Source organism: Acomys russatus, chromosome 9 (genome assembly GCF_903995435.1).
Source record: "Acomys russatus chromosome 9, mAcoRus1.1, whole genome shotgun sequence".
Lineage (NCBI taxonomy): Eukaryota > Metazoa > Chordata > Mammalia > Rodentia > Muridae > Acomys > Acomys russatus.
This window is the reverse complement of record NC_067145.1, coordinates 5223333-5235454: the sequence shown is the minus strand read 5'-3', so window position 1 is coordinate 5235454 and position 12122 is coordinate 5223333. Positions and strand designations below refer to the sequence as shown.

The 12122-nt window shown below is 42.5% G+C and overlaps 1 protein-coding gene across 2 annotated transcripts in view; it reads right to left on the bottom strand.

Annotated features, from left to right (window-relative positions):
* Nucleotides 1-6087: 6087 nt before the first annotated feature.
* Nucleotides 6088-12122, bottom strand: part of Nadk2 (NAD kinase 2, mitochondrial) — a 49013-nt gene continuing 42978 nt past the window's right edge. For both annotated transcript variants that reach the window (XM_051150944.1, XM_051150945.1), the window contains 4 exons: nt 10753-10808; nt 10577-10630; nt 8393-8516; nt 6088-7104 (listed from right to left, as the gene is read on the bottom strand). In XM_051150944.1, the coding sequence (XP_051006901.1) occupies nt 6966-7104; nt 8393-8516; nt 10577-10630; nt 10753-10808 (373 nt within the window). In that variant the 3' untranslated portion in view covers nt 6088-6965. The remainder of the gene's footprint in view (nt 7105-8392; nt 8517-10576; nt 10631-10752; nt 10809-12122) is intronic.

Sequence of the window (12122 nt, the reverse complement as noted above, 5' to 3'; positions counted from 1 at the left end):
AATGCTTCCTGCGGGCTGGGGTCTCCTCTTCCTGTGGAGCGAGGCACAGAGGCGGCAGATCCAATCGCGGGAGCCCTGCGCACTGTTCATATTGGCTTTACCTTAGACTGCGTCCCACACGTGTGTAAGGGAATCATTTGCAAAGGGCAATTACGAAAACTGTACAGATGATTCTATCAGTGCTGTTGCCTTAGGAGCCTAAGTGTTAGGTCTCTGCAAATATTAGGTGAGCCTAATATTTCCAAATAGCTTTTTAAAGCAAAATTTGAGCCAACTTCCAAGTGCCCTTCTGATTAAGTCTATTTAGAATCAAGTTTTTTAAAATATCCCTGGCTAATAATTTTCATGGTGTTTGTCCTAACTTTTTATCTTATTTAATTATTCAGTATTTTATAAAACTTGATTTTACAGAACAATAAGCTATATGTATGGTGGGCTGGACAGAAAGTGGCAGAGGCTGGTGGCTTCTGAGGCAGTCTCTTCTGGGAATTAACACATTTCAACTTTGTATGCAGGTATGAGGCTAGTTCAATAGAAACACAGTCCTGGTTATGCACCCTGAACTCTAAATGAGAAACAGAAACACAGAGAGACACAGCCAGAAGGATAGAATTGGTGTAGGGTTTCTAAAACCAGGTTAATATGAAGTGTTCTTTAACGTTGTTAGGTACTATGTATGCTATAGTCCCAGAATCCTATGTTAGTCGGGGAGATCTACGTGTGCTCTTTTAACTTTATAATCCATTTATGTTACTACGTGGGTTGTTTAGCTTTTTAAAATTACTCGTTTGTTTTAGAAATGTGCTATTATTCTAATCAGCATCCTTGAGAAGTCAGACAAAGAATGCTGAGCTGATCTCGTTTGCTGCTCCTTCCTTCCTTCAGCCCTGCATCTATTTTTTATATTACTCTGAAATCAAGGACTTGAAATTCTTTTAAGTGGTCTCTCACAATAATTGCTCGAAGCTGCCCTCAAGTTCCTTAGCTAGAACTGGTTTCTCTCTGTCAGAAACCGCACGAGCAGCAGCACGTGGACGGCGTCGGAGCCCGTGCTCTGAGTTCACCGGAGTTGTTAAGACTTGCCAGGTGCTAAGAAGCCTTCTGATAACATGCGGGTTTTAACACTCGAAGCAAAAAGATCAAATTGGGTTTCTTAGAAAGTCGAAAGAAAAAAACAATTTTGGTAGTTAGCTTTAGAGTATGACAGAGCCACAATCCATTTCATCAACAACTTTTACTGTTACAGTGATATGGAGTGTCTTCCTCTGCCAAGATGGAAAGACCATTTGGAAGCGCCACACAGCAATGTTTATGCTCCAGCTCCCTAGTAGTTAAAGAAGTGCTAACTACTACTTGAAACAATTGTTTACAGATTAGTGACAGGCCTATGGTGGGCACCCCCAGAACACAGTCCCTGCTCTTCCTTACTCATGTCCAGCTGTGGGCTTTTGTGCCAACATGTCTCAGTAATCTGTGTTTTTATATGTGATTTCTACTTTTATAGGCTCATTTTAAAATAAAACACATTTTTATAAAATGAGTGCTTGAGTTACTTTGTATCTCTTCTTTCTGCAGTCAGTCATTAACTTTAGAAAGCATCCATTCGGGTTGCCAGTTGGGTGAGATACAGTAAATTTTCAGCCATGCGTGCTACCTGTCCACCTGTGCGCATTGTCACACTGAGTCCATAATGCCTCTGGGAACTGTTAAATACAGCCAACCCTAATGTCCTCTCAAGGATAATGACATTTATAAGATATTTGAATTTTACCAACTAGTGCAACGCTGGAAGAATCTACTGCATCAGCCCACTGATTCCTACGGCCGTGGTTTAGACAGCACATGCCAGAGCTGCCAATAGCTCAACCCATTTGAGCCTTTCTAGTCAAACGCCAGGCTGGGAGTTCTAAACCATCCAGGCTTACTGCTTCTTTTTAACAGTATCATAGTTCTAATGTTTGCTTTTAAATGATGGAAAATGTGAAATATGTACATAGGGGCCTCATCATCTCCCCGTCAGCATCCTAACTCCTGGCCAGACTCATTAGGCTGACTCATCCATTCCCTCATATGAAGACAATTTTAAAACAACGCAGACTTGTAATTTCATAGATACCTCAGTATACATATAAGACAGCGATTTGGCATTAGTTCTAAGCACTGAAGGCCAGGACGGGGCTGCAGAGCCGTCTCCCAAGTGTTTCCTTGTTCTTGCCACAAGCTCATCATGTATCTCACACTAAGTTCAAGATGGCTGTGCTGCACTAGATGGCCTTGAACTTAGGGTCCTCCGCCTGTCACGTGCGGGGATGACAGGTTTGTGCCACCATGCCCAGTTTAGTTTGATCAGTCTCCTTAGTGGCCCACATGTTGCATTCAGTAATTGTTTTAAAAGTTAAGCTTTGGCTTTTCTTTCATCCCTGGAAATGTATATATTAGAGATAAAATTTATACACTGAAGACACTGATTTATATAAAGATAGATGTATGTATTCTGTATTCCGCAATTGGTTTTAGTGATATCATCCTTGGGGGGGAAAAAAAAAACTGCTTAACAGGGTTAGCTGCCCCGGGCACACTGCTCAGCAGGGCTAGCTGCCCCGGGCACACTGCTCCGCAGGGCTAGCTGCCCCGGGCACACTGCTCAGCAGGGCTAGCTGCCCCGGGCACACTGCTCAACAAGGTAAGCTGCCCCGGGTACACTGCTCAGCAGGGCTAGCTGCCCCGGGCACACTGCTCAACAAGGTAAGCTGCCCCGGGTACACTGCTCAGCAGGGTTAGCTGCCCCAGGCACACTGCTCAGCAGGGTTAGCTGCCCAGGTACACTGCTCAGCGGGGCTAGCTGCCCCAGGCACACTGCTCAGCAGGGTTAGCTGTCCCAGGCACACTGCTCAGCAGGGCTAGCTGCCCCAGCACACTGCTCAGCAGGGTTAGCTGCCCCAGGCACACTGCTCAGCAGGGTTAGCTGCCCCAGGCACACTGCTCAGCAGGGTTAGCTGCCCCAGCACACTGCTCAGCAGGGCTAGCTGCCCCAGGCACACTGCTCAGCAGGGTTAGCTGCCCCAGGCACACTGCTCAGCAGGGCTAGCTGCCCCAGACACACTGCTCAGCAGGGCTAGCTGCCCCAGACACACTGCTCAGCAGGCTAAGCTGCCCCAGACACACTGCTCAGCAGGGCTAGCTGCCCCAGGCACACTGCTCAGCAGGGCTAGCTGCCCCAGGCACACTGCTCAGCAGGATTAGCTGCCCCAGACACACTGCTTAGCAGGCTAAGCTGCCCCAGGCACACTGCTCATTGTCATCAGCTGGCAATTAGATCTAACTCTGTGCAACAAGAGGCATTTGGTGGATAAGGTTTGATGTAGTGTTAAGCATCAGGCTCCACTGTGTGTGTATGTGTCTGTGTGTGTGCGTGTGTCCATCTGTCTGTCTGTCTGTGAATCTCTACAGGTAGCTGGAGGCCAGAGAGTAGGTCCCATGGATCTAGAGTTGCAGGCTGCAGGCCAAGAACCAAACATGGGTCCTCTTCAGGTATAGTACTTGCTTTATCTTTAGCTCCTTATCTACTCAGTGATTTTCTTTAAAATACCTTGAAGTCCACCTGTACAACGTAGCCTTCCCATTGTCTTATGCCCTCTAATCCCTCATACATAAAGTAAAAAATAAACAGCATTTAACGTAACTGAAACATTGTTTCGGAGGTTCATTTTTGTGACCAGATATATACATATTCCAGTCAGACTTTTAGCCCACAATTCTTACCCCACCTCCAGAGGGTTGGGATTACAGTTGGGCGGTGTATTTACTCTTATCCTCTCACCACTATAATGTCATCCTATTACTTATTTTATCCCCGGGGTGGTTTTAGTAGCCTGAAGTATAAAGATATAGATAAATAAACACCGTGGCTCCTAGAGATCTAAATTCTAAATTTGTATTATTCGTAGCCTGCCAGTCCGGCGTCCTTCCAAAGACTTTTTATCATTGTTCTGTGTGTGGTATACACGCAGGTGTGGTGGGTGCTGTGTGTGGTATACGCGCAGGTGTGGGTGGGTGCTGTGTGGTATATGCACAGGTGTGAGTGGGTGCTGTGTGGTATATGTGCAGGTGTGGGTGGGTGCTGTGTGGTATACGTAGAGGCGTGGGCGGGTGCTGTGTGGTATACGTAGAGGCGTGGGCGGGTGCTGTGTGGTATACATGCAGGTGTGGGCGGGTGCTGTGTGTGATATACGCTCAGGTGTGAGTGGGTGCTGTGTGGTATACATGCAGGTGTGGGCAGGTGCTGTGTGTGATATACGCTCAGGTGTGAGTGGGTGCTGTGTGGTATACATGCAGGTGTGGGCGGGTGCTGTGTGTGATATACGCTCAGGTGTGAGTGGGTGCTGTGTGGTATACATGCAGGTGTGGGTGGGTGCTGTGTGTGATATACGCTCAGGTGTGGGTGGGTGCCTCAGGAGGACATCAGGGGCGCTACTTTATCATTCTTTACCTTACTATTCTGAGGCAGTCTGTCACAGAACCTGCACCTAGACCAGCAGCCTGTAAACTCTAGGAATTCTTTCTCTGCCACAATGCCCTCCTCCCTGGCCCTCCAGCGCTGGTGCTACAGTTACCTTAATGTGGGCAAAGTGTCACCACAGCCACTTCTTTAGGTCTGGGGATTTGAACTCAGGTCTTCCTGTTTGTGCAACAAGAGTTCTTAAATGCTAAGCCATCTCTCCAGCACCTGTAGCCTTAATTTACTTGACACTTTCAGTCAAGTGAATATTTTATAATTATTTGTGTCATTCTATTTACATAAAAATTGTTTTATACAAGAAAACTATCCATTCAAGAACATAAAAACATAATGGAACATCAAAAATACTAAACTAGGTTGTATTAAAAAACGCGTTTTGAATTCAGCGTTTGCCCTCTGAATAAACAGATCATCATTCTGTCAAGGAAGGGTAGCGAGACAAGTCTACAGTGCAGATTACATGCCTGTGGGAGAACGTCTTGAAACACGGTGTTGGGGGAAACTTATTTTTTTGGGGTTTTTGTTTGTTTGTTTTTCTTTTGGAAACTTGGTTTTTATATAGTGATCTCATAATAATTTAGTAAATAAGAAACAAAGTAAAAAAGGAAGACAATGAATTAATTTTATTTGCATACATGGTTATTAAAGGTTAACCCATTCAAAAAGACATTTTTGCTATTCCAACATCGTCTGCCATTCATCTTTTACAGGCACATCCCTGCCTGCCACAGAGCAAAAGGGAGGTTGCAGGCGGAACAAAATGAGTAATTTCGGTACTTTTGCAGAATAGCTTATGAACAGTTCCACACAGCTGGTTACCTGTTAGCGGTACATGTTAATAGATCTGTGAAAAGTCGTGGACAACCAGATTTCCTAGATGTATTAAGGACGAGAGTGCCAAGGTTTTTTCTAACAAAGTATTTTAAGCCTTTTAGGGTAATTTCTATAGTGTGGAATTTAGCTTCCATATAAAGTGATATCTTAAGTGTATCATTTTTTTAAAAAGGTAAACCAGAAATTAGACTTGGCTCAGCAAATACTGCAGATGCTCAGGGAAAAGTGTTTAGGATAAACACCAAAACCTAGACAGATCTAGATCGCCTTGCACACTGACATTTACTTTCCTAATTGTTAAGAGCAGCATATTAAGTTTGGCAAAGCTAAGAGCACTTGATCAATCATGCATCTCAGCTTTCAGTTTTTACTTCTGAGCTCACTAGGCTCAAGTTCCATAAACAGTCTAGATTGTGATCGATGGCACAGAATGAGTCTTCAATAAATACTATGTCAATGAAAAAACAATCTCACCCACAAGTGAGAAATACACAACTCTGAATAACAGACATGAGAGGTTTATCTCATTAGTCAGCGATGGGAGCTTTCTGTGAAAACTAGTGACTTTGAAGATCAAATATTAAATGAAAATAGTTTCTTCCAAAAATACAGTGGCTTCCATACTTGGGAGAAGGTAAGCTCTGATGTTTTATCCTACAGAGCGAGTGTTTAAAATTTGGAATACAGTGAATAAAAACCACAATCCTAAAGTAAGGCAATTCCAAACTATGTCTTGGGTATTAATTTATTAAAGAGTCCATTCCCTTGCTGACAACCCTAATAACAAAGGAAGGCTTGTTTGAACATCTTCCTGAACTAACAGAACATACTCACTGGTTAGCCTTCTAACCTATGCATTTACATTCGAGATTTGAAAAAAGGAAAGGGGCTATTGGACTCAAGTTATCTTTCAAAAAAAAGTCTGAACAATAACTGCTATGGAAAATTAATGCAGCTACAAAGCATCATAGTTTGTCCCAATAAGTGTATTTCTTCTAGCATTGCTGACATTAACCAAAACGAGTCAGAATTCATGTACAAATAATTTTAAAAATGATTCCATTTTTTTCAATCAATGGTGATTTCATCATTGTTTCCTGGATTTAGAAAATTCTTAGCATATAGAAAACACATTTACCAACTTCAGTTAAGTCAACATCAGGATTTATCAAAATTCTCCATCATCAAAATTTTTAAAAATCTTTACTTTTACAAACTATAAAAATAATGTACTAATCAAATGATACACATGGCCAATTCCATAAAGTTAGGAAGAAAATAACACTTGTACAGTTAAGTTTCCAATCCTAGATACTTAACCCTTTACTTTCCCTGCCTCTCTAAAGAGTGTCGGTGGCCCTGGTTACCAACTGTAAGAGGACAGGAATTTCACCTACGTAATTCCAATCTACCCAGTCCACCCGCCTGTCACGCAGTGAACAGCATTTGTTTATGAGAGCGGAGCACAGCAGCAGGAGGGCCCGCTGCCACTTTGACTCTATGGGTAGCCAGTCAGTAAGAACCAGAGTAAGGTCGGTCTACGGCTGCTCATCTGTATCTGCAGGAAAAAAGCTGCCTTCTAGTGATCAAATCCATCATCTGAGGAAATCCTTCACTGCTCTAGAATCACAGTTCGAAGCTCATCTTCTTTATTGATCATCATCGAAGCAATTGCTCCGTCGTTAAACTCAAAAGACGTTCCTCCATCCACAACCATGCAGGCATCCCAACACCGAGACCGAACAGAGACTCTAAGCAGAAGGAGACAGCTCGTTAGGTATCAAGCACTCTTACCCGAAGTAATCCGCAGCTTATTTGGCCTTCATTTTAAGATTTTAGTTGCTCTCTGATTTGACAATCAATGACTTTAAACAATGTGGGTACACAACATCTCAAGTTCAAAATTCAAGAAATTCAAGAAAGAACATTCACTTCAGCATTTATCAGTGGAAATAAAGTTAGGCTCTGTGGGGTGGCCAGGCCACCTTCATGTCAGTCAATGCAGCGGCCTGGCTACCTTCATGGAACCTCCATTACAAGGATTTTAAGTACTGATCAAGAGTGCATTCTCATGGAAAATGTTCCTGACAGACTGTGGTGGAGGCAGAGGAGAGGCACATGTGCCTCAGTGGACACAGCACCTTTTTCCAACTGTTGCTCCTGCCCTTCTCAAGTACACCCACTCGCCATTGCTGTGGGCGATGTCCACTCTGGAACTTTATTTCAGCCACGCTGGTTGGGGGGAGGTCTTCATTCCCCAAATGAATAAGGTTAATCATTTCTTTAGATGTTTATTAAATGTGCCTTGTGAAATTTCAAACATCTTTGGCTTTTTATCTTTTAATGCATTGGCTGTCTTTTTCTGATTTGCAAGAATGTTTATAAGTAGGCTGAATAGCCCATAATCAAAATGCTTAGCAACAGAAATATTTTAGATATATATATATATATGAAATGAGGTATCTGGAGATGAAACTCAAATCTAAACAAAATTCCCATTTCATGTACACTGTGCATTCACGGTGCACACACCCTCAAGTAACTTACCACGCTTTGCAGCAGACCTGCATTTTGACTGTGACCACATGAATTCCACGTGTGGCGCTGTGTATATGCTCACCAAGTTTTGGCTTCTAGAACAGTCATTTCACATACTGTTCTCACACACCTCGAGATAAGCCAGGTGTCCATTGCAAATATCTTTCTGTGTGCCATGCTGCTTTGTGATATTCTTTGAGGTTCTTAATCCTGGTGTAGAGCAGCTTACCAACCTGGGATGTTTACAGGATCTTTTTCCAATCACCTATGCTATGAAGCCTTTCTCCTAATTATATTAGCTAACATTCTAACACAAAACATTTAAACATAATAATACAGACAAATGAGTTTAGATTTGTAAATCTAGTTAACTCTTAATTGAATAAAGCGAAGGCTACAATGTTTATTCCAGGGGAAGAATACATTTGTCCCAATAGTTCAAAAAGAAAAGGATGGTTTCTGTTTGTTTGCTGGGATGCAGGGAGTGACCAGGATGCTTACTTTGAGGAGAAACAACGCTGACGGCTGCTTGAGAAAACCCTGTTTGCTATTGGCTCTCGAATACTGAAAAGTATTTTTGGTTCTTCTGGACTGTAGAGCAGTGATTCATTATATTCATTTGTTACTAGAAGGGAAAAATAGCAGGTTTAATAAAGGATGGTCGCATCTGAGAAGCACGTGACAAACGTAAGCTTCCCGGCTTAAAGCACGTGGGAGCGCATCTCTTGGGAACTTGGATTGCATACTCTACCATAAGAGGCCTTAGAAATAAATGACTACTAGGTCCACAGAGAGCATTCATCACCCACAGCAGAGAAGAAATAGGTACAAGTGGGGGAAATAAGGAGAAACAAATACTACAGAGCTGGGAATGGAACAGTAGGATAAACTCAGAATTGAAATCCAGCTGTCAAGTTCCTTCACGGATCACAGGAGAGTCAGGAACAGCAGAGCACGCAGTCTCAGACCACAAAGGCAACCAACTTTCCAAGGTATCTGTAGGAACTTTTAGGATCCCTATGCTGGCTGACAGAGAAGCACCTGCGCTTGGCAAGCAGAACATAAGCTGACGGCAGCCATGCAAGCCCGGCGAGGCAGCACATGTCTACAGTCCCGCCACTTGAAGGCAGAAGGAGGACTTAAGCTGGAGAGGAATTTGAGGCCAGCCCGGGCACCCACAGATTATTGTCTCTTTAAAAGGAAAAGAAAAAAGAAAAGAAAAAAGGAAAAAACATTAAAAGACAACTGTACAGGAAAGTTAAAGTAAAAGTACCGCATTAAAAATAAGTAAGTATATTTCACTATGTGACTTATTTGTGTAACTATTTTTAGAATTTATATGTGTGTATGATCCTCAAGTTGCAATGAGGTTATTATCTCTTAAATCCATCATAATTTGAAAATATTTTAAGTTGAAAATGTATTTAGTACTCATAGCTCTGAGTGACACTGCAGCACAGTACACCAGAGAGTCCTGTGTGCTGTGTGCCTTCTACCCTGTGGCTGACGGGCCCCTTGCCCTGCCCAGGGGCCCAGGAATCACTTCACAGCAATCAGGGATAAGATCAACATTTAAGCTACATAGCTTCTACTAAAAGTGTCATTTTTAAAAATCCTTTTTAAGTTTGAGAAAGCATATTTGGTTCTTTTAAAAAAAATCTAAATGATAGTAGCTGTGAAAGAATCTCACAGGAGTGGTTCTAGAAATGACTGTGACAACAACTGCCTTCCAGTTTCTGTAGCTAGCTCAATAAAGAAGTATCCATTCAGTAAAGCCTTTACACGTTATTAAAGGGCCACGCCAGATCCTGGTGCAACTTCAGTAGAGATTATACACATTTCAGCTGTATTATGTTTACTGTGTTGAGGTTTGCGCCTGCCATAACATCAGTACATTATTGTACACAGCCTTGTACATAAGGCACAGACAAGGTGGTTATCTGAATCCTGCATGCCCCAAAGGGAAATCACCCAGGACACTCAGAACATGCACCATCTCTATTGAGTTCTCACGGTGTTTAAGCTAAGTTATATAACTAGAAATTACACGTGCCCATTTCCCTTTCCTTGATAGCAACTTAATGCTAATGCTAACTGACAAGCCATGGTTGAAATCTTTTAAGTCTCTAACTGAAAATAAACAGAATCAATTTGATAGTACAAATACCAGGAAAAGCAGGATCATAACTATGGAAAAACTTACTGGAGCAGAAGAAATGTAGATTTGCATTTCCTACTTAAAACACATAACCATTCTACCACCCAGGATGTATTTACAGTTGTAGTATATTGATACATGGGCTGTATTTCATGGTGAACACAAATGACAGTATAAAACTCCAGCTTGAGGACTGGCAAGATGGCTCACAGGTAAAGACGCTTGCCATCACATCTAATGACTTGAGTTCAAATCCCCAGGAGGCAGCCATCCTCCTGCCCCCAATAGGTAAAAAGAACCAACTCCTGTAAGCTGTGCTCTGACCTCCACAAGCACCAATGCTCATACATACACTCACACAAAGTAAATAAATAAATAAATATGTCACTTAAAAATGTTTTCTTCGAGGCCCTGCTACATTTAAAAAGATGGTGCTATAACATCTAATTAAGCAGATGCTTGTAAACTGTCCTTTCTGAAAGCCGACAGAAATAAGCTATCTGTGACTAATGCCATGTGATACCAACCTTTTTCTACCAATTCTTTGTTCAATGGAAGAGTCAGATTTCCTTGTTGTCTTGCTATTGACAAAGGAAAGACAGAAAAGGCTTCAATTACTGTCATACACCACACAATAGCAAACACACAACATGTACATCACATAGTGCGCAACAACTCTGTGATACACAATAGCTGTACTCACCAATATTTAAAACATCTTCAACGGCCTGAGCTGCAACCCTGTTAATATTGAATGACCTAGAACAAAAAAAAAAGCAAGCACATAATTCTTGTGTTGGTCCTAAAAGCACACAAACAATGGGAAATGGGTGACATGCTTAACATTCTTAAAATTAAGACAACTATAAATCAGTGGTTAAAAACAAAAAATATAAAGGCGTGAGTATGAGGAGAAAAGTACCCTTACATTTGATAGGAATACAGAAGACGCAACTGAAAAGCAATTAAACACTGCAAAGATTTGAAATTCACCTGTTTCTCAATTCTACAAAGACTCCTAATTTGGTACACTTGGTAAGAATCCAAGTGTATGTCCACACATATATATGCAGACCAGAAGCTGCTTAAGAGGCTAACTGCTGCAAGTCTGGGTGGCACAAACATGTATCACGTTAACCAGGACTGCTGAGAAGAGACACTGCACATGCTAAATTCTACAGTCCCCAAGTCCTCCTCCTGTGGGAAAATGTCTAGGTTTGCAAACACGAGCTCTCTTCAAACACTTTCTGCCCACACACTTTAGCCCCCTCAGGATGACGTCACTAAGTACCATTTAAGGGAATCCTCAAGCCTGGCTGACCTGCCCCCCCCCCCCCCCCCCGGGAACAGCCCATCTCTTCCTTCTTCTGCAGCTCAATACAGTGACCTTTGTCACCAAGGCAGCAAACAGCAGAGCACCAGGATGGCAGGAGCCTTCCTCCCCGAAAAGGTACTAAAGGACAGCCACCTGTCAATTAGGAATGCCCACACTGGCCTTTATGAGAATAAGAAATAAGCTTTTAATGTATTAAGCTTTTCCTCTTGCAGCCACCAGCTTACCCTGAGTCAGACATCTGCACACATTTCATATGCAAAACAAAAAGCGCTATCATATAATCTTTTTTTCCTCTATCAAGAAGCCTAAGAGCACATGAAATAGTATCTTGATCTTTCCCTTCATACGGCAAAGCTACTAAGTGGTTTGTGAAGCTATCCCGACTCCTGACCTGTACTGCAGCCCTGGCATTATGCCCTTTTGCCCTTTCTTATAGTGAACGCTGTGGAAGAGAAAGGACAGACTCCCAGGATGCACTTTTAATTCTCACTTTGAATTTCAACAGACATGCTCCCCATTTTCAGGTGAGAAGATGTTTCTCTGATCAATGAGAGCTGTTCACCGTCGCACCCCAATGATGTCACATATCAGATGATTACAATTATCCTTCAATGGGGTGGGATGGGAAGTACACACACACTGCCACACACATGGAAGTTGGTGTAATGTGTTTGGTGGCAAGTGCCTTTATCCACTGAGCCTGCCGCCAGCCTAGCTCATGAACAAAATGAGTGACG